The sequence below is a fragment of the Melopsittacus undulatus genome, chromosome 8, assembly GCF_012275295.1.
Source record: "Melopsittacus undulatus isolate bMelUnd1 chromosome 8, bMelUnd1.mat.Z, whole genome shotgun sequence".
Lineage (NCBI taxonomy): Eukaryota > Metazoa > Chordata > Aves > Psittaciformes > Psittaculidae > Melopsittacus > Melopsittacus undulatus.
Genome location: NC_047534.1, coordinates 56,843,648 through 56,868,507, shown reverse-complemented (window position 1 = coordinate 56,868,507; position 24,860 = coordinate 56,843,648). Strand labels below are relative to the sequence as shown.

General features: G+C 43.0%; 1 protein-coding gene across 1 annotated transcript in view; it reads right to left on the bottom strand.

Annotated features, from left to right (window-relative positions):
• UBE2F (ubiquitin conjugating enzyme E2 F (putative)) overlaps positions 1 to 24,860 on the bottom strand; it is a 48,962-nt gene that overhangs the window by 2,018 nt on the left and 22,084 nt on the right. Inside the window, exons 7-9 of the mRNA XM_005141206.4 lie at positions 21,999 to 22,056; positions 18,995 to 19,027; positions 16,582 to 16,644 (exon numbers count right to left, since the gene is read on the bottom strand). Of these exons, the coding sequence (XP_005141263.1) occupies positions 16,582 to 16,644; positions 18,995 to 19,027; positions 21,999 to 22,056 (154 nt within the window). The remainder of the gene's footprint in view (positions 1 to 16,581; positions 16,645 to 18,994; positions 19,028 to 21,998; positions 22,057 to 24,860) is intronic.

The following is a 24,860-nucleotide window of genomic DNA, read 5'->3' as shown; positions in this document are numbered from 1 at the left end:
AGATGCTACATTCCTATAATGCTACTTATTTCGAGCTGGAACCTTGCCTCATGTGCTTACAGCCTGTTACTGAATGTGTCCAACACAAACACACCGAGTGGTCTGGGCTCCAGATACATATTGGGGGGTTCACAGCAAAGTGCCTTTGGCTTGATTTCCAGCTCCCAGTTTTATATGCTGCTAGAATATAAAGCAGGAAAACCTGGGAAATGTATGTACTTATGTTTGTTCAAAAGTAAAACCCCCAAACCACAAAACCCCAACACACGCAAAGGATGAACAGGTTCTGAATGCAGTGTCCTGGTGTGCTGGAGCTGCCTGCACAGCAGGGGCCATGGAAGCACTGAAACTCTGCCCATCAAGCCAAGGCTCTGCTTTTACCTTGTTGCCATGACCTCAGGGATCAGCAATGGACTATCCTGCTTTAAATGACATAACTTGACAGCTTCAGGCTTGCCAGTACATAAAATTATGCCCTTGGAACACACACTGACTGTTCTGGTACAGCCCACTCAGCAAAGAGCTAAATAACGTGAAATTCACAGATAGAGCAGCAGTTTATGAGTTTAATGCCCTGTAAATTATGACCATTGGTTGTCCAAGGAGTCGGAGGTCTTGTTTACTTCTTTGTTAATGGTAGATAAAGGTGAGCACTGCAATATTCACCATGACTTCAGACTAATACTGCTCAGAAGTCCTGAAAAACATGAAGTTCATTTTAAAGCTGTAGAAAAAGCTGTCTTCCCTTACAGGGGCATGCACTAACAGTTGGGGTTGTTCAGCCTGGAGAAGAGAAGGCTCCAGTGAGACCTTAGAGCATCTTCCAGTGCCTAAAGGGCCTGACAAGAAACCTGGAGAGGGGCTTCTGACAAGGGCATGTAGAGACAGGACAAGGGTGCCCAGAGAAGTTGTGGATGCTCAGAGTTCCAAACCCCTGCCACAGGCAGGGACACCTTCCTCTAGAGCAGGTTGCTCCAAGCTGCGTCCAACCTGGCCTTGAACGCTGCCAGGAATGGAGCATCACCACCCTCATAATGAAGTTCTCAGCTCTGGTATATTTGGGACTATCTTGATACAAACTCATAATAACTGCTCATAATAGCAAACAATGCTGGAAAGCTCTATTTTACTGCTTATGGTGGATGTGCTCAGTATTACTGACTGATGGCTCGTAGCAGCAACACACACAACATCAGAGCATGTCAGTCACAACACTGTAACAGGTAAGTGCCTTTTGGACTCATCCTGTTACTGGGATATAGAGCTAAATAAAAGGTTACTAGCTACAAGAAGACAAAAAACCCCATTAGCAATACCACCGGTCTTTTAGGGTAAGAAAAACCACTGGACATGCAACAGGACCTGTATTTACAACACCCAAGAGCAGCGCAGTACAGACAGCACACTCCTCCTTCTCACATGTATCTTTACAACATTTTCAAATGGGAAGATGTGCTCTCGGCAGTGTTTTAATAGAAGCAGGACCTCAGCAAAGCAGGAAGGCTCCAGAAATCCATGCTGTCACTTGGGCTCACTCGCCAGATGAAGGGGCTGACAGCATTGGCAAGAATGTATTTACACGATACTTGCTGTATGTGAACCTGGTGCTGAACAGGAGGTTTTCATCCCATAGCTGTAATACTCCATCTTCACATACCATATGGCTTACCAGTTCCTCATTACCAGGGGGCACTTGTCTGTGTGCACATCTGTTTATGTGCGGTACTGAATAATCAGAAGCATAAAAATTAATCAGAGCAGCACATATCCTGCATCATAATGAGGCACATACAAAATTCTGCTCGGAATGCTAAGGGAAAGAACAAAGCACTGCATTTTATCCTCTCTTAACTTCCTTTTGAGGACAGCTCCTAAGTGTAGGACTAGAAAGATGGGCTAGAGGCAGGTAGTGCAAAACACCTGCTTTTATTAAAAAGCAAGCCTACCCACTTGAATGGAGCTTCTTGATCCTTTCTGCTGGAGACTCCAAAGAACTGTACCCAGCCCCAGATCTGCATTAGGGCCCTGTGCCTCAACCATCCTCTGATGGCAAAATAGACACTGATGAGAGAGGGAAGAGTTGTAAGGTTTGCTGCTGGAAATATGCCCCAGGAAAGCAGTCCATCTTAATGACCATCTATGCTCTTGCCAGAACACTTGTCTAGCTGCTGGTGGTGGTTGCTTTGCCACACCTCTCTGGGCCTGGATCATGTCCCATTGCTAGTTTGGCCAGAGGCACAGCTGCTGCCTCTACACTGCAGTTGTTTCCCATATTAAAGACATCAGGTCATGATGAAGAGGGAGAGGGTTGACTGTAGCATTCTACTACACAAGCACTGATGCTGTAAGACATGAAACGTCATCAGAAACAGCCATTAAGCTCTGCTAGGCCATCAGAGAGTGCTGGAAATACCACCTGGAGAAGCATTTCAAAAGGGAAATCTAATTTCTAACTCCTATCATTTGCTCGTCATCAATACTATATTCTTCACAAGTTTCAGGATATAAAATAGAGTCAGAGGAGGACAAAACTACTCTTGGGCTTTCTGGAGATGTGCTGAGTGGTGGGGAGGAATGAGGCTTGGGTTTCTATGTGGGAGCAGTACCTGCAGCCTTGCCTGGTTTAGGGTGAAGAGGTCTGGGGCTAAGCCAGGAGACAGAGCTCCTCTGTGCAAGAGAGACTCAGGGACTCTCTCTTGACATCAGGCACTGGCCTCATGGTCAGCATGAAGCTGAAGCTCAGGCAATGCCAATATTCCCTTAGCACAATGGCCATCCCATCACACAGCACAGTGACAGGAATGACAGTGCAAGTGTCAGACTGTGCAATTCAACAGATGCCTTCCCCATACCTTCTAAAGGAAAAAAAGATGATCAGCTGGGAACAGGAAACTAATAAAATGTGAATAAACCAAACACTGTAACTCTAAGTACACTCCAAAAAAGCACAGCAGGATGCAAGAGGTACAGATCAGCCCAGACACAGCTCCATAGTGCTCAAGGGCATCCCTACTACATCCCACAGGCACTGCACTGCAGGGTGTTCCCCCTGCAGATCCCTGTCCTATCCCAGTCCTCACATGGAAGAGCAAGACTCCAGTGGGAGCCCAGCTCTGAAGATGCTCAGTTCTCAAACTCATGTATGAGAAGAAACGATCTAAAATGGGAGAGTTGACACAATTCTGGAGCAGACCCAAAGCTGCTCTGCTTTGAGCTGTGGGGAGGTGAGAGGGAGGGATGAGGGGTACACGAGTAGCCCTGTGGGAAGTACTTGCTGCATGAGGAATGGTGGCCAAATCACTGCTTCATTCCAAGGAAAAGAAATGGGGACAAACAGTTGAAGGGAAATTCAAAGTTTATCAGTGGGTGAAGAGTATGGAATAGAAGCCACAAATCATTAGCTGAAAACTGGGTTACAGCACAGACTGCAAAGCTAAAGCAGTACATCCATGGAACTCCTCCTTTGTACTTAAACAAAGAAGTTCTGTGTATACAAGAATGTTTAACAAGTAACCCTTGAGCAGATAAACCTATACATGTGTATTTTGGCAAGAGCTCTGGTCAAAGCCATCAATTCCAAACAACTTACAGGTTTCGTGACTTCCATTTTGACTGCATGTTCTCACCAGATAGCACACGTGCAATGATTTTCATTAAGAAAATATTAAAAAGCAAATCCTTATTTAATTAGCTTTAGATTAAAAAAATCAAACCAATAAACCCCAAAGCAAACCTGACTGGTGTAATATTGAAACAATTCACTGAAGTCCCAATTGGCTGTCTTAAAAACATCAGCACTGCAAGGAGATTAAAACAATGCAGGAAAGTTGTTACTACAAGGTATTTTACAGTGAAATAAGCTCAGCATCTGGCCAGAGTGGAAATTTATCACAAGTTATTTATCTCTGGGGAGCACTTGGGAAAGGATTTATAGGCAAATATGGAAACAACAGGAAAACTGCCACCCCAAGAGCACAGAAGAGAATGAGGGTCTACAGGTTGTAAAAGCACATTGAAGCGTGCACTCAAGAACTAGGCACCTTTCTGAACACTGGGGTTTGGCCTGATCTGGCACCTCTAAGAGGAGACTTCGATTTATCAACAGTTTACACTGCCCTGAGTTGTACTGATGAACTGTCTGTCCATCATGAAGCCTTTCATTTGAAAAGGAAAGCTCTGCTCCATTATCCAAAGCGAACATCAAGTCTCTGTGACAGCTGCCAGAGGAGTTTAGAAAAGTTGTAATGAAACCTTTATCTCAGGAATCTCTTTTCTTTTTAAACAAATGTATACAGAAGAATTACACTATAAAAAACCCCAAAACCACCAACTAAACAACGCAAACCAAAGCAGATTTAGTCCATTATCTTTAATATATTCACTACCGGTACCACTTGACACACTGCAGTATTTGGCAAATGTTTTCTTCTTCCGACTCACAACACTGACCTCAGTTGCTGCCCTCAAGTGTCTCAGAGGCTATACCCCCTCTTTGGGGGCTCGGTTCTCCAGGCTGAAAGCCATACTGGCCATTCCCTGCAGGGAAATGCAGAGTGCATTGCCTCCATCCCTTGATTGTGACTACAACCACCCAGATACTGTGAGGAACAATTCCTGCTCCACCTTCACATCATTTAGATTTACAATGCTGTAAAATTCAAACAGAGCCAAAAAAAAAAACCCACAAAAACACTCAATTGTACCTCCCTTCCTTCTTTAAGGAAAATAAAATAGTAGTAACACTAAAAAGCACTATTTTCATGGAACACTATAATCCAAGTTATCAGCAAAGTTAAATTCCAAACAATTTCTACCAGGACTTTGTATTTAAAGTGTTTAATAAAGGGGTCTTCTGAGCACCAGGAACATGACAGGAACAAGGCCAGGTTGGACACAGGGGCTTGGAGCACCCTGCTCCAGTGAAAGGTGTCCCTGCCTGTGGCAGGGGGTTGGAACTGGATGAGCTGTAAGGTCCCTTCCAACCCAAACCAGTCTGGGATTCTATGCCATTACTCAGCTCCAGCCAAACCTTTGGGAGGATATAATTACCAGGTAGACAGATTTACCCATTAGCCCTACAAGTTATATTTAAAGCAACCTTTTCTTTCTTTTCTATCTTGTGGAAAATAATAAGCATTCACGCCCATCACCACCACCCCCATCCACTCCCATTTAAAAAGGAGCTGAATGAAACCTTTGAGTAATACAAAAATCTCAACTGTGAGGTGTTTTTCCAGTTCATGTTCCTGCTTTGTTATCATTTCCTCAATGTTGATTAATTTAGCTCAACCTTTACACCACCTGAACCCTTTCCCAAGCTCTGCAATTACAGCTTAAATTGTAAGAAGAGTGGGGGGGTGAAGAACCTATACATAGGTATCTCCCACAGACTCCTCCTGTGCTTGGCATCAATTTTCACAGCCTCTGCTCTCTACTTCACCTTCTAAACATCACTTCCAGACATCAAGCAGCTCTGATTTTGCAAAATGATGACTAAATGCTTTAGGTAGCTAAGTCCTAACACCAAACCCCCAAAATGCCACTGTTTTTACTGTGACTGTCTGTGGGGAAGGAGAGAAAAACTAAGTTTGGGGCTTTTTTAATATGTATCTGTCCATATAGGTAGGTTACAGAATAGACCTGCCTGCCAGGACACTGCTCTGGGGAGAAGCTGAAGATGTGTTGCAGAGATAGAAAGATCAGCACGCTGAACACGATCCATCTGGGATTCTCAGACCCTAAGTAGGAATCACTTCCCTCACGCTTCTGTAAACTCTGTTGTTTGCCAGTGAAGCAAAGATAAAGGAAAAGCCCCCTCTGAAGTTACTGGAAGAGGAAAGGGCTGAGGATTAGCATGTGAAAGCTGCTGGGGCAGCCAGGGCTAACTGCATCTAAATCCTGTTTGTGCAAAGGTTGAGGGAACTGAGCCAGCTGAACAGGGCAAAGCAGCTTCCCCAGCAAAACCCTTCCTTGGATCAAACATGATGCGGGTCCTGACCCTCTTGCCATATCTGCCCTTTGGCTTATGGAGCAGCTTGGCTGGAGGCAGCTGGAGACTTTCACATGCCCTCTGGTCATACGGCCTCAGTGCCAATGGCCTTGGGATTTGCCCTGTGACCCATTTGCTTATTACCACTAATGATTTCATCCAGATTGCTGAAAACAAAGAAGACCTCCTGGCAGTTGAACTTGGCAGCATAGAGACTGCTTGGTTATTCAGTGCCTGATGTTGGGTACTTGTTTCCCTGCACTCCTCAGTGCCACTGGGGTCAGCACAAGGCTGGTGCCAGGCACACTGGCCATCTTGTCAATGCAGTTGTTGGAAAGGCTTATAGAGAGAACCCTTCAAGAAAATGACCTGAATTATCCCAATTACACTGATGTTAACCTCCTCTGTGCTGCAAACACACTTCCACCCACAAGGATGTCACTCATTCCCAAGAGAGGATGTTGCCTTTGGGATCTGAGCTCTTAATGGATAAATTATAAGCACAGAGGAAATGGGAGCTGCCTGGGTCTGGTGAGAGGGTTTTTGCAAGTCATACCCTATTCCAGTCAAATGATAGCCAAACAAACCAGGCTGGGCAGATGAGGTGCATGGGGATCTCCACTCAAAGAGATCAGACTCTTTGTTTGCATTCAACAACCCTCCTGTAAGGTCCTGTTTTAAAGCCATGCATTTATTTAAAATATGCAAACCAAAAGCTTTCATGTTAAGCCACTTATCTGCCTAAAGCATGTAAAATGAAAGCTTTAAAACATATGCATTTCTTCCACATTTCTACCATTACCTCAGCAAGTCAAACCACTTCAAAAGCTTAATCAACTTCGCTGAACCCGAAAGAGGTTCCATGCATAATCAAAGTGTTATGAAAGATGGCTAATGGTATCAAAAAGTAATGTTTTCCCTATTTACCTCTGTTACCACAATTAGAAGCTGTGCTGTTGGCTCTTTGCATATGCCATTTAGTGTACTTTATGCCCCCTGGGAAAAGGCTTCAAAGGCTGCAACACGGACACAGAACATAAAATGGGGAGTCAATGCAAGGAAAACCTTAGTGACATTGTCTAAATGCAGTAATGATGCAGAAAAACAAGGATGTGTTATAGTGTGGCTGCAAGACCTTTGGTGACAACAACAACCACCAATGAGGGTGGTTGGGTGTGCAGAGGAAGTGAAGGATTTACTGCAATAAATACAGAGATAAATAAATGCAGTGACTCACAGGGAAAACTGTTGTGAAAAGCTGGTTTTGGAGTGGGATGGTAACACTGTTCTTGACAGTTAAGCGGTAATCAAAGAGTAATAAAACCCCCACAGCAAAAATTACACAGCTTCAAAGAAATAAACCATGTCAAGTTTGAAAGCCTCCTGGGGCTAAATACTTTTCCAGTGTTGTTAAAGCCTGGAAAAGCTAAGGGTAGCCTTGAACACAGCAGATCAAGTTCTGCCCTTGGGAAGCTCCTTCTGCCTCTTATCGACTCCTACACCACAAGTGTGGTGCCCACAGGCACTTGTACTGGCTGGAACCCCATGGTGTGTGCACTTATCTATCACAGAACCACAGACTGATTTGGGTTGGAAGTGACCTTAAAGCTCATCCAGTCAGGACACCTTCCACTGGACCAGGTTGTTCAATTTAGAAGAATTCTTCAATGTTATGCATCCTGCTGCAGATGAAATCAGGACATGATCCTCAATTCAGTATCCTGGAATCCATGTGAGTTTCCTCTTTCACTTGAATGAAGTTAAAAAAGCCCTTGCATTTTCATCACATCACAGTTTGGTACTGCTAGAAATAAATAGCAGTGTTCTTGAAAATGTTCAGAACCAGCTACTTCCCATTAGGAAGAGTGTTTTTAGGATTGTCAAGGCTGGTGCAGAGCTGTCAACTGAAACAAGGGACTGAGGTTAAGTGGAAAACCTTACATTAGACAACAGGCAAAGACAGATCCCAGTCCAAGAGAAGCTCAAACTTGAATAAATAAAACGGCCCAGCAAGGATAACATTATGCTTATTTAAGCAAAACATTGACTCAAACAATGCAAATAATGTAAAGAATGAGGGCCTAACAAAGCCAGCCTGAAGCCAACATAATGAGAGCAAGATGCAGGCATGCCTCTCCCTGTCCTGACAAGTACTGAACAGCCTTTCTGTTGCCTACCCTTCCTTGAGCTACGAGCCAACTGCATCAACCAAGTTATGGACAAAACCAAATGAACAATTTGAAAATGAAAATATATTAATTTGCATACTAAATTCTTGGACCCAGATCACAAATCAAAAGCCCAAGATGCTCCTGAAGGTCTGGATCCATCCTGGTAACTCTGTGACTCTGTAAGAACAGTGAGAGAAAACACACAGAGAATCAGTCAGAGAAATGGAAATAGGCTGTCCTGGATGGAGAACTCTGCTGTGTGTTTGCAGTACAAAAGGTAGCACTGAAAAGAAAGGTGAGGCTGGCACTCTGGTCTGGAATGCTGCAAGTCCTAGAGAGACCATTGTACTGATCCTGCAAAGCAATTACTCATACTTTTAGTAAGATGTATCAGTGGCATAAGAACTGGAGCAACCAGCTGAGATCTGTGCTAAAACAGACACCAAGAAGAATGGCTTTAAGATGAAAGAGGGGAGATTTAGATTAGATATAAGGAAGAATTTCTTCCCTGTGCTGAGGCGCTGGCACAGGGTGCCCAGAGCAGCTGTGGCTGCCCCATCCCTGGCAGTGCTCAAGGCCAGGTTGGACACAGGGGCTTGGAGCAGCTGCTCCAGTGGAAGGGGTCCCTGCCCGTGGCAGGGGTTGGAGCTGGAGGAGCTGCAAGGTCCCTTCCATGGAGATGCTCAAAACCTGACTGTACACAGTGCTGGGCAACCTGCTCCAGCTGACTACCCTGAGCATAGAGGCTGGACCAGACAATCTCCAGAGCTCCCTGCCAGGCTCAGAGCCTTTGTGATTCTGTGAAATACCTTCTGAAAATGCCTCGACGATGAAGTGCTGGAAAAGCTGCAGTTATGGAACAAACAGCCCTCTTCATGTGATTCAGAACCACCTTACTTGGTTACATTGGGCATAAACAAGAAGGAACAAATAAGCGTTTCTATCAAGACCCTTAATTTGCAGTTACATTAAAAACACAAGCTTATTTTCACATAAGCTGCTGGCTGTCTAGCAAAGCCTCCCAGTGTCTCCTTACTCCATTTCATCAGGATTCATAATTCCATATTTCTTTAAATTACTCTGCTGCTGGTACAAGATTATTAGACTGGCAGACCAAAAACAACAACCAATTTTTATCAGAGAAGTAAAAGGACAGAAACCAGAAATCCTTCAAAACGAGAGTGGCAGAGGTTGACACATCTGTTCATACCACAGTGACACACCAAACAGATTGTTAAAAGTATAATTTTTAGTCTTGAACAAGCCTGAAAGTGCCAGGCTTGTCAATGCAGTTAATTCCTTTACTCTCAGCTCCACAGATACTCTTTTGTTCTACACTAATTATTATTATCTCATATTTCAGTATGTTCAAGCCCAGACTGTTTAGCTTGTAATATATGGATGGATTATCCTCCTTTCCCTACCCAATTACACTCTAGGAAACTCTAATCAAGAAATGACTTTAAATCTCAAGTGCCCTGCAATTCTGCATCTCTCCCCACCTACAATAATTTACATTCATTATGATCCATTGATTGCTTCTAATGATCAAGGCAAAAACTTTCCCTTCCTTTTCACCTATTTCAGTAGCTATCTGTACTGCCTTGGGTAGGAAAGAACCCTCCTGATTGCAGCCTTCATCTTTGTTTTGAAGAAGATGGTCACAGACTTTAGTCAAACACCTGAGAACTTCCTTTCAGCCAAGGAATTATAGCTGGGGCTGCCTGCAGAATGCAGTAATTGTATCATGGATGAGTAACCACTCATCGTAAGGGTGAGTGAATGGTGTGAAGGCCAAGCTATTAAGATCAACTCTCCTCTCAGTAGAACAAGAAGAATGGTTTCAAAACCCAGGTAAGGCTGCTTTGTGTCCTCTAAGCAGTGCCCAAGAGGGGCTCCTCAAGGGTGAATGGCTATCTGAACCAAGTCAGACACGAGAGTTACTGTTAGGAGCTCATTGATTTCCTTGCCAAACATTCTCCACTCTTTTTATCACAAACATGGTCTTGATTCTAAGGTTGCAGTTCCTCATGCATCTAATGAAGATATAAGAGAGAAACCGCCTAGGACAAGAGTCTCAGCTGTCACTCCAGTCAGTGCAGTGCAGTGCTGACTGAAACCACAGTTCTGAGAAGCAGAAAAATGGATTTATTTTGCAGGCAGATAAAAGAAGTGGAATGTCAAGCTTAGATCATAAAACTGGTTGCTTCTTTCTTTGTACATTTTAGGTTTTGTTCATCATTGGAACCTTTGGCACCTAGAAGTAAGAAGGGCAGCACAGTAGAGAAAAGGAGTCTGTCTTCACTCCTTCAAAACTGAACTTGTCAGAGCAGAGATAAAAGAGGTGAGAAAGGATGTCTGTGTAGCAACATTACAGCAAGACTGAGAAGCATTCAAGTAAAAATTAAGGAAAGGATAAGAAACAGAATGCAATTTAAATGCCAGAGAATTAATCCAAGACTAAGAGGATCCAGAGGAATGGGCAGACCCCCACTGCTTTATGGTCCTGCCCAGGGTGAATTGTTTCCCTCTCTGGATCATGACACTTCCACCAGCAAAGTAACAAAACCCACGATAAGCTCTCCATCAGTGTGCTTTGTTTCCCTCATGAAATGACTTCAGTAAGACCTAGGCATTAGATCTCAAATTTAGCTGAGTTAATTGACTCAAACTGACTTAGAGTGAGCTGGGAATACCTTAGTATCTATGGCCTTTGCTACCTTGGCAGTGAGAGGAGGTAACTGTGCCTTCTTACCATAACTTCTTCTCTTCTGCTTCAGGGCTCTTGGAATTAGCGTAACTTTAAGTCCTACCTACAAGAAACTATGCTAAAGATTGCAGTGCTGGACGATCCAACTGAATTTGCAGACATCAGACCCTATTCTATACACACAAAATTAAGTAGAAAACATATCTACAAATTCTACTGTAAATCAGTGTTAACCAGCTTCATGATTATGAAAGTTAAAAAAACCAACCATTTTTCTTTAAATTCATTTCTTCAGCTTATTATTAAAGATAACAAAATGAAATCTCTTACAGTTACTACTAATTATTATAAGATACATCAAGACAAGGTGAAAAGCTTGGCTTGAATGTAGCCAATGCAGAAAAAACCAGACTGGTAGTGTTGAAACATCAATTTTCATTCCTGATGAAGCAAATAAGAGTCTTAAGCCAGAGGATCATATTTGTCCATTACTCTTTCAGGGTTATCTACCTACTTAAGCTTTGCAGACAGACATCTGTGAATTTTCAGATGATATGATATAAATCAAGTATTTAAAAGATGCCCAAACCTGGTTTACTGCCTCTGCCTCCTATTAAATATAATTCCTATTTACTTTTCAAGAGGGATTTCAGCTCATGGGTTCATGTGCTCAACGCTACTAAAGAATCAAAAGCAGCTGTTGCTTTCTACAACAAGCACTGCAAGTACTTTGGGAACTATAAAGGACTTATTTTTAGATGAGTGATACGCTAATACCCCAGCAGTGTCAAGACTGGTGTTCCACTGCAGTAATGCAAGGAACCCAGCTACCCACGGTGGCAGCAATTGTGAGGTACCTCGTCCCTGCAGATTGCACTGCACCCCATCAGGTCCTTTTGGCCAGCAGCACCATCACAAGTTGCTTCTGTTGTTGTTGCAATTGCCCAAGCAATTGCCTCATCTATTGGGTTTGAGCATCTGTAAGCACAAAATTAGAGTGCTTGACCATAAGCTGACATAGTGTAGAGCACTAGCTAATCAGAGAAGTCATGTAACAACCAGCATCCTTATGATATCCTCAGATAAGCAAATCCAGTAGGATGCTTGATTAAGGGGCTCTGGATAGACACAGCTGTTGAACTGTTCCTATGAAATTCATGGAAAGCCTGATTCTTTTCCCAGTGCTCAAAACCACTGCAAAATGTGCCAAAATTAATGTCCACATTAACTGCTGACTCCAATGGCCAATGCTGGCCACACAACTGCGTATGGATAAGAATGGCAGCTACGGTCAATCTGTACAGTCCACAGGTGGCCACGGGCTCAAAAGCAGTAATTTACTTGTAGCTTCTGTGGAGTAATAAAATGTATTACATGACAAGTCATCCTTGAAGTCAGCACCAGCACGGTGTTGGAAAGAGATTCCAGAAGAATTTGTTTGTTGCTATCTACCACATTCTTATGCCATGTTCAACAGGTCATCAAGTGAAACATTTGATAAATGCCCAGCGTGAGATCCTCCCGACTGACATGGAAGTAAGCTTGGTTTCATAACTAAGACAACAAACAAGCAAGATGCTGTCAGATGTTATCCCTTCAGGCTCTGTGAAGTAAGCCATCAGCCACCATACCCACAGTGCTGGCAAAAGCTCAGGCTCTGGACAAAGAACAGCATGACGAAGGAATCACTGCCCTTAATCAACAGCCAGGTACTCTACACAAGGTGGAAGGTGTTCCTTGACTCTGGTTTGTGATGCATCTTTCTCTCCTCATTTTAGAGTAGGAAACTATTCTGTCACAGTAAATTAAAAGGTAAAAGGGATGAAGGCAGAGTTTCAAGCAAGCAGCAGAGCTGTCAGTCATGAATTTGAGGGTATTGACAAGGATGCAGCAGAAAACATGCTAACATAACATGCTGCAACTCATAACTCTCTGCACAATGAGCAGAACACCAGGCTACCCCCATCACATCGGAGCTGGATATTCTATTACATCCTTCCACCAACAGCGAAGTTACATTTTGGTTTTGTCTCCATTCATTTATGCAAGATTCCGTTAGGGGATGTTAACCCAGCATGTCACCAACAGCTTGCAATCCCTCTCCGTACTGCCATCAGCCTTTGTTCTGGTGCACAGGGGAAAGGAATGAATGGCAGCTGATCTGTATTCATACTTCATTAGGCCCCTGGGTCTTGCAGGAATAGTTAATACATGTTCATGGGCCATGCTGAAAGGAGGAAGGACAGTTAGCTAATGCTGGTTTGTGGAAGAGCTGCTGAAAGACACAGCCTGAAAAACTCTGTTCGGTTTCAATCCTTTTTTAATCGAAGGAGAAACTGAGGTCACCAGCACTTTGCACATTCAGATGCACAGTATGGCTTACTTGTGTTTTCCAAGCTACTATGAAGTGTCAAATGCCAATCTGAGCCTTCTGCTCTGCCAATAATTGATGAAGACGCTTCCCAATAGCTGTCAAATAATCCTCCGATCATCTACATTCTCCATTTGGTTGGCTTGACAGATGAAAGCAGGGGCTTATTATTAAAACATTTTCAGCTTTTAGTTTGTTATTGACCAGGACTTAAGGAACAAACTCTGAAAATGATACAAGAATGTCCCTGATAATAATTCAGTAAACCTTCAAAGCACCTAACAGTTGAATGCTTTCAGTGTGGGAGCACAGGACAGAGGCTGGCATCCAAGTGAAAGACAAGACAGTCACATCTTCAAAGATGGACTCACCTGCATAGGTAAGTTTGTAAAGCTAGGAAGAGGGAAGGATCACAAAACCACAATGACCTTTTAAATACCCCACAAGTAGGAAAAAGCCTGTGCAGCACTAAAAGAGGCAACAGTTGTGGACCCTGAACTCCCAGAGCCCTCCTCTTGCAAACATGCATGCTGTAGTGATTATTTCTAGGTTGGACACAGGGTCATGGCAAATGCTTTCCTCTGAACATCCAGCCAGATGTTTTCACAACACCCAGTTGGCTTCATCTGGACCATGTGTGCAGGAAACACCTAGTGAAAAAGCAGTGACTGCAACACAGAAGAGCTACTGAGAAACATAACCGCCTCTTTAGCCAGGCTGCAAGCTCAAACAATTTCCACCATCAAAAGCATTTCTACCAATGAAACAGAACTGACAAGGTTATTACAACGATGTATAAGACACAATTTAGTCAGAAGGCTCTTCAGTAAAATCTGGTGGAAGGGACTGAACAGCCACCCACACCAAACAGAAAAGAGAGCTGTGATGTCTAGCTACATCTCCTGCTTCCCCATGACAACTCTCCCAGTTGCTGTGGTATGGGAAGAGTACTGCCAGCTCTGGGGAAGCTGACTCAAAGGAGCATCTCTTCTCCTCCCTCAGACATGAAGCCTCAGGGCCACCTTCAGAAACTGGCAAAGCAAAGGCTCTCCCTCTGTACTGTGCAATGTGACAAAGAGAGGTGCTTTTAGGTGCTCCATCACTTCTCCCCACCATGTGTCCTGAGGTTAAACAGGCAGGGTGCAGCTGAGCAACTGATCCTACACACTCAGGAGCATCTAGCACAACTGATCCCTGCATGGTTGCTCCTCTAGCACCAGCTTAAACACCTCAACAATTACATTATTTAAACACCATCTGAAATGAACTTCAAGTAAATGTCTTCGAAATGACTTTTGTTCTAAGATAACTTTTCCAGCTGCTTTGAGCTATCAGTCAACTTTAGGAATCTGAGCTTAAAAAGTGAAAACAGGGATGATCAGAATTCTTCAAATATCATTAGCACCGTTTGCATATGAAATTTCACAGGGATACATTTGGGAAGCCTGTAAGATCAGTTTAACTGTAAGATCAGTTAAACAAATTACTTTAAACCAGAAAACCTGAGGAAGAAATACAGATAATGAATACTTTTCCCAAAACTTTCAAGTTTTAATTTCATTTTGTGTTACTGCTTATCTGTTCAGAGGATCTAACATACCTGTAACATTCTAGCATTGGTATCAGGCTTTTCATTCAGATGCCTCAAGTAACAATTAAGACTAGTCTTCTGATATATGTAATTACATTAATAGAAGAAACTAGCTTCAAAGTGATCACTGCTAAGAGACCAAGAAGAACCCAAATCTGAGGACACTACTTAGTTCCAAATGCATTTCTTCAGCTACACAGAAAAATGGATTTTCAAGGCAGACTTAAATCTTAATGTGATTATGCCCTTACTGTGTATGAGCACAGAAATAAAAAGCCAGGAGGATAAAAGTACAGCTGACCATGACAGTATTTTGGAACAGTCTTCTAGAAGGAGTGAATCTGAAATGACACACAGGCAGTGAGCTCTGGGACTCTGTAACTGTCTGAAGGCATTATCAGTGAGACTCTAAACTTCAGAGGAGATGAAAGGTCCCAGATCTGCCAGCTTCTGAATTTAGCACCCCACAGGGTAGCTTGGAAGGAAAGCACACATTCCCAGTCTGTGCGGCAGATTGATTTATAGCATTTGATCAAACCTAAGGTGAGACACAAGAGCAGTAACCCCTTTCCACTTTGAGAATGTGCTTCACAAGTCAGACTTTGGAGTTCCTGCTTCTTGAAAACCCCCAAACAATCACAAGTGAAAACCCCAGTGAGGCTGAAATCACTCTTGGTGAAAAAGGAGTTTTACACTTCCAAGTTGTTGCTGATCCTTGGTGGCTCCAGAAGTAAGGAAGCTATGGTGGGCAAGGACAGCTGCTGATGCAGAGGGACAAGCTCTTGGGGGGAGAATTCCAACTTCCTGTATTTCCAAACAGATGCCTAAAGATCTACAGACATGCCTGTATTTGTTTCTTACTTATGATGGTTACTTACAGGCTATTACTGACAACATTCCTCCAATGATTTACCTGTTTTCAGAAGACACCTTAACGTCCCCTTCAGAATCTGGCCCAGGCACTGCCATTTTATCAGTTGCTGCAGGCTTGACCAGTTGCCCAAGAAAGGGTTTGAGAAATTAAGATTATTCTATGAAAATCCTGAAGAGTTTGTTATTTCAGGATTGAAAAAACCTACATGCAGTTATGAAAGGTTATGAAAGCTCTTCTGTGAAATATGCAGTCTGCAACTGCTCTCAATTATGAATGGAATTTCTAAAGGAATTAAATTAGTGCTTTCACTTGTAAAGGCAACAGTCCTCAAGTAATTCAAGGAAAATGTTCATCCCAGAAGACTCATTAGAACAACCTCCAAAGACTGCAAGCAATTGGGAAGACTTTTCTTTAAACCCAGTTTCCTAAGGAACTAAGGCTATCTAGTGCACTTAAAATCCCAAGAGGAAGATGTGAAGAAAATAAATACACTTGAAAGAGACAGAGAAGGATGAGATCCTTTTACAGACCTTTTAAAAGGTAAAGGCTACTCACGTAACTGCACCAAACCAATTCACTACCATTTGCTGCACAGAACACATACAACTTTGAGGAAGATCTCAGAAACAAGGTGGAAAAGATCATCTATTTTGGGGATATGACTACATTATGGTCAACTAGTCCAGCATATGGTGACTACCACTACTGCATTGAATTTACTTTGAGAGAAAGCACATTTTGTTTAACTGGTGGCTGATACAGTGAGTCACTCGACTGCCTGAAGTACCAGCTCCTATACTTTAACAGGACTGACTGGGAACCATGTATGTGTACTGAATTAGGAACAACATGCTTTAAATAAACCACTGACTCACCTTGTCACGCAAGTGATGCTCTGCAGCCTCAATATTCAAAGGATCGTCAAAATTCAGAAGATCCTGCAAAGGAACAGAGAACATTATAGGGTTCCCACTCACTGCATCATACAAAGAATCCAAAGCCCCAGTGAACAAGATAATGAATCAAAGCAAAACCAGTGAGCAGAGCACCATATTTTCTCACTACCTCAATAGGTAGAGCTATTAAAGGTAAATGCAAATAAGTGATGATTGTAAACCTAATTACAAGTTAATGAAAGGACAACAGTAGCCAGGCATTTGACCCCATCTGGTGGCACACAGTCCTGTGACACTTCTCTGGCAGTGATGCATTTCTGCTTGAAAGCTGAGACAGTTTTAAATCAAATTTTGAAGGCACATTCAAGGTTTCAGGAGGCAGAATTCCCATTGACTTTAGTTCAAGGGAAGGTAAACCATTAAAAAACCCCCTGCAAACAGTGTGGTGATAAAGCAGGGAGAGTTTCACAGAACCATGGAATGGTTTGAGATGGAAGGGACCTTAAAGCTCACCCAGCTCCAACCCCTGCCATGGGCAGGGACCCCTTCCACTGGAGCAGCTGCTCCAAGCCCCTGTGTCCAACCTGGCCTTGAGCACTGCCAGGGATGGGGCAGCCACAGCTTCTCTGGGCACCCTGTGCCAGCACCTCAGCACCATCATAAGTGAACGTCTTTCTTCTTAATGCATTTCCATAGCAAAGCAATTTCATCCACCCTGAGAAGAAGCTACATAACCTGGAGTCTGACCAACAGGAAAGATTTGGTGCCATGGGAAAAACAGGGCCCAGGGGAAAGGGACTGCAAATAGTCAAAGAACTAAGGACATGTGGGGGCAAGGAGCAGAAACAGTCAAGATAAATCTTAGGTCTACCCGTTTAATCTCTGTAAATATTAACTTTGGAGTGAGTACAGGGTTAATAACAATGGGGACCAAGATGCTGATAGAAGGGGAATATCATAACGTCAGAATGGTTTGGGTTGGAAGGGACCTTAAGGATCATCTAGTACGTTACAAATAACACTGAATCACAACCCTCTATTCTGCCTGCAGCCCAGATCATTTTCCCCAGTTGAAAGCTAGTGACAGCAGTGATACACCGTTGTTTCACACATGTGAAAAGTGTGTGCCACTCTCCCGTTTGTTTTCAAGTAGCAAATCTCCCATTTCACTCAAAGCAGGACATCCATCCCCTTCATTTTCACTGGCTTTCATCAAGAAATTCCCCAAAGAATCTGCAAGGCCAGTGTGATCCAGTGCCAGCTTTTAGCAGAAGCTGGGTGTGAGGGGAAATCCAAGAGGTAAGCTCAGTAACACAGCTCTCACCGGCCATGACAAATCCCCATGGCCTGGGAAGCGTGACTATCAACCCCTGCAGCCCAATGGATTATTCTTGCATGGGGTTTTGCCTCTGCAGACACACCTCTGTACCTCCAGTGGATTTTGCTTCTTCCAGCTAGTCAGCATGCAGTGAGAGACTAACTGTGAAATGCAATTACTCTTTTGTTGCAAACGCAAATGCTCTCCAAGCCTCTACATTAATTTCCCAAAGAAGTTGCTGAAACAAATCAAGCCTTTGGATTCCAAGAGAGCTGAGCAGACTGTAGCCAGCTGTGCTAGAGGTCTTAGAATGCATCATGATCCTGAGAGCATGCTGGAAGCACAGCCACCGCTCTGCATCCCTCCTCCTGCAGGGAGTGGTGGAAGGAATTCCCTTCTCCAAAGCCAGGCTGCAGTTAGGGAAGCCCACAGTGATGCTCCTCATCCAAAGCTTTTCAGTTTCCTCTGTATGCCCTGGAGCAGCAACCAAGTTAGTGCCCTTCTTTGCTTCTTCCTGACCTTCCTACCCAACTGCAATGGCTGTGGAAGGGGACTGTAATCCTGAGCTCCCTAAAAAGCAGCTTCTGTACAGTAAAGACTTAGCAAATTCTGCAAGTGGGTCCTGAGGCCTTTAACAAAGAAAGTTAAGTGTTCAGAACAGAAATGAGACTGCAGGACAGTCATTAATTCCTAAAGATAACTAAAAAAAAAACAAAACATAACCCCAACACAATTCCTTCTCAGAGCAATGACTTTCTATTTCCTGAAAAGCAGCAGAGGAATTTCAAGCCATGGAAGATCCCAGATGATCATACTGAAATATCCCATAATAGATTTGTAACCAAAAGTAAAACAATGTATGAAAAAGCCTAGCATTTCAGCTGATCTGTAGGAGTCTTCCAGTTACACAAACAAAAGCACAAACTGGTTTCATACTTGTACAACACCCACTGAAGCCAAAGGAAATAACGACCTTCAGTTTCAGAGGGAACAGACAGGGTTCATATTGGGTGATGCTGAAACCAAACCAGACAGGGAAAAGGGAAGTGAATATGCAAAGAGTCATTTACTTACAGTAAATAACGAGTTTAACCCCCAGACAACATCCTGCAAAGGAAAAGCACAGGCAGTTAGGCATGCACATCAGGTGTTTCGATCACATTCACATACTTTATTTTTCTATTAACCCATGAAATTACTGGAAATCAAATGCAGATTAAGGGTAATGCTTTACTAATTTAAGTCAAAACACTGGAAGGGCTCTCTGCTGCCCCAGGTCATGATGGTTTTCCATTTCCATTCACCTTCTTCTGTTGTCTTCTACAAACAAGCCCAGCTTCTTTCTGTATTCACTGCTGCCCAGAAAACCAAGCATCCTTCATCCCATCCAGCCCCACCTTCCCCTGGCTCTGCTGGACTTCTCTTTCTGTCTCCTCAACATCCCTCCATCATCATCCTCTGACTACATGTGCCAGTGGGTTAACGGAGGCAATTCTGTCCCTCTGCTCTGGTGAGACCTCCCCTGCCATCCTGCATCCATCTCTGGAGCCCTCAGTACAGGAAAGACATGGATCTGTTGGAGAGGGTCCAGAGAAGGGCCAGAGATGTATTCAGAGTACTGGAGCATCTCTGCTATGGAGACAGGATGAAGAGTTGGGGTTGGTCAGCCTGCAGAAGAGAAGGCTCCAGGAGACCTTGTTGCAGCCTTTCAGTTCCTAAAAGGGCCTATAAGAAAGATGGGGAGAAACTTTTCACCAGGACCTCTTGCAACAGGATGGGGGATGATGATTTTAAACTAAAAGAGGTGAGATTTAGACTGGATGTGAGATAAAAATCCTTTACAATGAGGCTGGTAAAGCACTGGCACAGGTTAAAACCCCCACTATGCTTACATGCCAGAAATAGTAGGCAGTTTTGAGCTTACAAAAAACCTGCTTCCCTCCTCAACAGTCTTCTACCAATTAAAATGTTCTTTGACATTCCCTCTCCCATTCCTCTCCAATCTTGCATGTAACACTGCTCCAGTATCCTGCAGAATTCCTGTAGCAGGTATATTATATATATATATATATATATCTGCTATATATATATATATATATATATATATATATACTTACTCCACTTCCATCTGGAGTAAGATGATGAAGAGATCAGCTTTTTGAATCAACCACAAAGGCCATCTCAGTTCTCATGTGCCTGCAATTCTTGCTCATGCTTCCCACCCAAACACAACAGTAGCTTACTTAAAGGCATTTGGGCAACTTAAACGGCATGAACTGCCCCAGTTAGCAAACACAAAGAAGGAGGAAGGCTGGAAAACGTTTTCCTCTGTGCTCAAGTATACTAGCGGGAGGAAACCAGGAACAATTCCAGCCTGTTCCTCTCTCTCCCAGAGACCAAGACACTTGTGAATTGCCAACTATGCAGGAGCACTTGTCTAAACTCCTTTACTTTTGTCACTGACTCCTTGACATTTGTCCCCAAGGTTACTTCAGAGCAAGGAGATAATCGTCTACAAATCGTTCCCTAGGGAATTCTGTGACAGCTCCTCAATGAACTGTACTCCAGCACCGTGAACACTAAAGCATCGCCCCCTGGAGACCGGTCTACTGAACCGATTAGCGCTGACACAAACTGCACATTCAAGAAACCAACAATTGGGGGAAAACAAGCAGGTTTAATTAGAGCTACTAATGTACCACACTGAGTCACTCTTTAAAAGCATGTGAGTAATAACAGCTACTCTATTTAAAACAAAGATTTGCCAGAAGCTATTCAAAAGAAAAAGAAGGTGTTTGTAAACCTTTTATGAAGCTGAGGTTATGACAATACATTGGTTTAAGTACTTTCATCAGCCTGGGCATTTATGGAGTAGGGAATAAGTCTCTTCTTACAAAACTGATAAAGCTAATCTATTAAGTCAAAATACAACACAATATATCCTTGCAGAAAATTGTCCTGAAGCTTATTTTAACCAAATTAGAATACTGTCACATCCATGTGGGAGATTGCATTCAGTGGCTTATGTACTGCATCTGAAGGTGGTTTTGTCTGCTGCTTATTCAATTTATAGAGGTGGAGAAGAACGGCAAAGGAATTAAAGCAGTGACAATGGACATTTTTAAGCACTTTAGAGAGCAAAAGCAGTGAAGAAATACAAGTCTCTTGCACTGCACTTTTCTTTAGATGACTTCCTTTACATAAGGAGGCTTGAACCATCGAAACGTACCTTGTAGTAAAGCTGTGCCTCTTGCAACACCTAAAATACTTATTTAAATTGTGATTGAAGACATTCAGAAACCCAGCTGACTGCAACAACTACGTCTCCATCACATCTTGTTTGGGGCTTAACTCACACAGGCCCTCCCTAGTGCCTGGTGCTGATCAGTGCCACAGCGGGTGGCCCAGCCCTCCTGGGTGAGACCTGCCCAAAGGCCAGGCTCTGGTTGGGTTCAGAGGGGCTATGCTATCTCGAAGCAGGACCTCTGCCTGTCCCCACTGTCCATGGGATCAGAACAGTTGTGCTGTGTGAGAACTAAACTGCTGGATAGTGTCAGGCCAGGTGTCCTGCTGCAAATGCATACCACGTGGGGTCCAGCACCAGGCAGGGACATAGAGATGTGGACTAACAAAGATCACCGCCCTCCAAACCATACCAAAAAGAAGGCTTTGAACCCCTGGGCACTCCTCATACACCCTTGAGTACTCCTTACATTTTGGCAAAGGACAGAGTCCATCTCCCCCTTGAGATCACACACACCATTTCTCAGGGGCTCAGTTTCATACACTTGGTGATCATGAAAGAAGCAGACCATCCTTACTGAGCATGGTTTCTCAGAGCCACCTACAAACCCTGCTATCAGTCAAAGTAGTATGTGTGCAGCTATGCTAAAACAAGCAAACATTTCTGTGATCAGTCAGTACTGTACTTGTTTCAGTATTGCCACCAACACTTGCTGAAAGACAAAACCCTCAGCTGTTCCTAGAGCAAAGCGCATTATATGTCTCTTTCCAAGTCCATAAAAGTATTTGATAAGCTATATCTAGTTTGATGTATGCATCTAAAAGGAAACAGTACCTTTAATGTTCTAGTTGGAGCCCAGCCAGTGCCATCAATTGAATGTTCTCTCAATAAACTGGAAAAAAGAAGACACATGTATTATACAGTGCAACTTCTACATAAACAACCATTGTCAGAAGCCTTTTCAGAAAACATGAGAAACTTAAGGAGAAGCTGCAACACAAGAATTGCCTCTTGTGCTATATCTAGATACCAGGATTTTAAAGTACAAGAACTGTTATGTCTTCTTAGAATTACATTCCACACAGTGCCATTACAGATCTCATGTAGAAATTTTACATGACCTGCATAGTATGCTACATACTTAGTCCAGGGAAGCTGTTGACCTATTGACAAGTTGAAATCATTGAGGTGTATTTAGTTGGTTAGGCATAACTGGACCTTTCAGGTGAAACATCAGCAGTTATGGGCAGTACAAATACTGGAGATCAGAGCACAACCGAGAAACAAACTGAAGTCTTGCTCATGTTTATGAAAGCAAAAGTAATAATCTGAATGAGAAAGCCTGGAAAACTCTCGGAAGCATCTTTTCCTAAGCACCTCTGCCTGTTCCTAAGTTATCTAAGCCAGAAAACTCATACAGCAAAGCAGGAAAGCACAAAAATTAATCACCAGCAGCAGCTTCTACTATTGAAGTAATAGGTTTAAAGTGCAATAGTCTTCCCTATTAGGCTTTACCAGCTTGCAGGATAACATGTAGTAAGTCATTTTTAAATTACAGTAGATGACGGGATCATACAGCCTCTCTCTATAGTTATTTATTGGATATGTCTAGTTTTCAATCCAAGGAAATAAGCATTAGTCCTTTTACAATGTAGAGAGGCTAGGAACAGGATGATCATATTGAACAAGACCATTCCACCTTAATTGTGCTGCTCATCTTATTTCTGTGCCTTGGAATAGATGAAATATGCCATTACCACTAGTGAAGCTCAAAGCTAATTTCAAGAACATGAAGAATAACATCTCGTGGCTGTGGTATTTGTACCTATTACAAAAGTAAAAGCAAAAATGCTGCTGAACCCTAACCTGGCAAGAGAGGATTTTCAGGTTTTGAGCAAGAAGAGACTTCTTAGCTTACTTTCTGTCTGCTCCTCATCAAACTGTGCTGCAGTACTCCCCTTTGCCTCTTCATACACCTCACTGTGAACTTAAGAGTGAGGAGTAAGTTAACACACACAATAAAAGATGTAAACCTCCACTGATGGAGCTCGAAGTGCCTGAGCACACCAGCTAAGCCTCATTAGCACCCTCCCTGCCTCCCAAAGCCTCAGAGCTCTCTCGGCACATCTCCAGCAGCCAGGACGTGAGAGGAGACACTCAAACTACTCAGAGCTCTGGCAGAAAAGCAACAGATATGCAAACCTAATACTTCTCATGTGCTGAAGCATTTTTAGAGCAGCATCCTCCTTCTCCCTAAAGATTGAGAATGATTAAGTCTATTTAAAACCTTTCCCCAGCACAGGATGTCTAGAGAAACTGCATCTTGTGCTCTCCATGGGGATGACCTAGATATAACTGCCACGCAGTTCTGAAGTCTGTCTGAATGGTGACCTGCTCTCAGAGCATCATACACACAGAAGAATGAAGGCTAGATGAACAGAAACATACAAACCACATTACTAACTAGTTTGGCAGATGAACAAGCATCTGCACATAGCTTCTGCTGAAAGACCTATGATCAACAGATCCTACTGCCAGAGAGGACCTGGGCTACTAGAAGCTCTCAAATGGCACAACCAGCAGTTTCTCACCCGCTCAGTGCTTCAAGAGGCAACCTGCATCATACACCACAAAAGTCACTTGTTCCACCAAAGTTTCAAGACACCTGATGGACAGAAAACCTGTTTACTGGAAGTGACTATTCTGAAATTGCCAGGACTTTGCTGTCTCATACAACAGGAGCGCTGTAAAGCTCACCTAGTACTATTTAGGTTGAATAAACATTCCAAAGCTGCATGGAGACTTCATGGCAGCCTTCCAGCATCTAAAGGGGGCCCCTTCATTAGGGAGAGGGACACTTCATTAGGGAGTGTAGTGATAGGACAAGGGGTAACAGGTTCAAACTTAAAGCTTAGATTAGATATAAAGAAGTTCTTTACTGTTAGGGTGCTGAGGCACTGGAACAGGCTGCCCAAGGAAGTTGTGAATGCTCCATCCCTGGCAGTGTTCAAGTCCAGGTTGGATATAGTCTTGGGTGACATGGTTTAATGTGTGGCATCCCTGCTCATGGCAGGGTTGGAACTAGATGGTATGTTTTAATTCAGGGATGACTACTGAACCAAGACATACCATGGTGTGAGGTAAGTTCAGTTAAGAGACAATTAGGAAAAATACCAATGAGGATTTTTTTCCTGCCTTTAAAAATAACTGAAGCTATTTTAACGTAAAGACTCTTGTATAAGTTGATTGCAGGTACTATATATAGAGAGCATGCTCCATTAGAACAGGGATAAAGCAATCAAAGTTATTTTAGTTTTCCCAACTAAATGGTAAGACATTTCAGAGGTTTGAGATGCTAAAGTATTTGACAATCAAATAAAGCTGACATTTCAGTGCAAATGCTGAAGAATTACTTCAGCAAAACTATGATGTTCCAACACTACATTCATCTTTAATGATTAAAACTGTTTAAAGACAGGAAACAGTAACATATGCTCAAGAATGTGAGGCTTTATTTAATCCCAGAAGATGCTGCTGCCCTGTAGTCAGAGGTTAGCTGTCATTTTGGTGTACAGTATCTCTTGTTCCGATTCCAAACAGCTCACTTACTCATTCTTTTAACTCGTGCTTTTAGACTCAGCTTACCTAAGCTTTCTCCACTGACTAAACCACAAGGACTTAGGTGGAATTTAAACT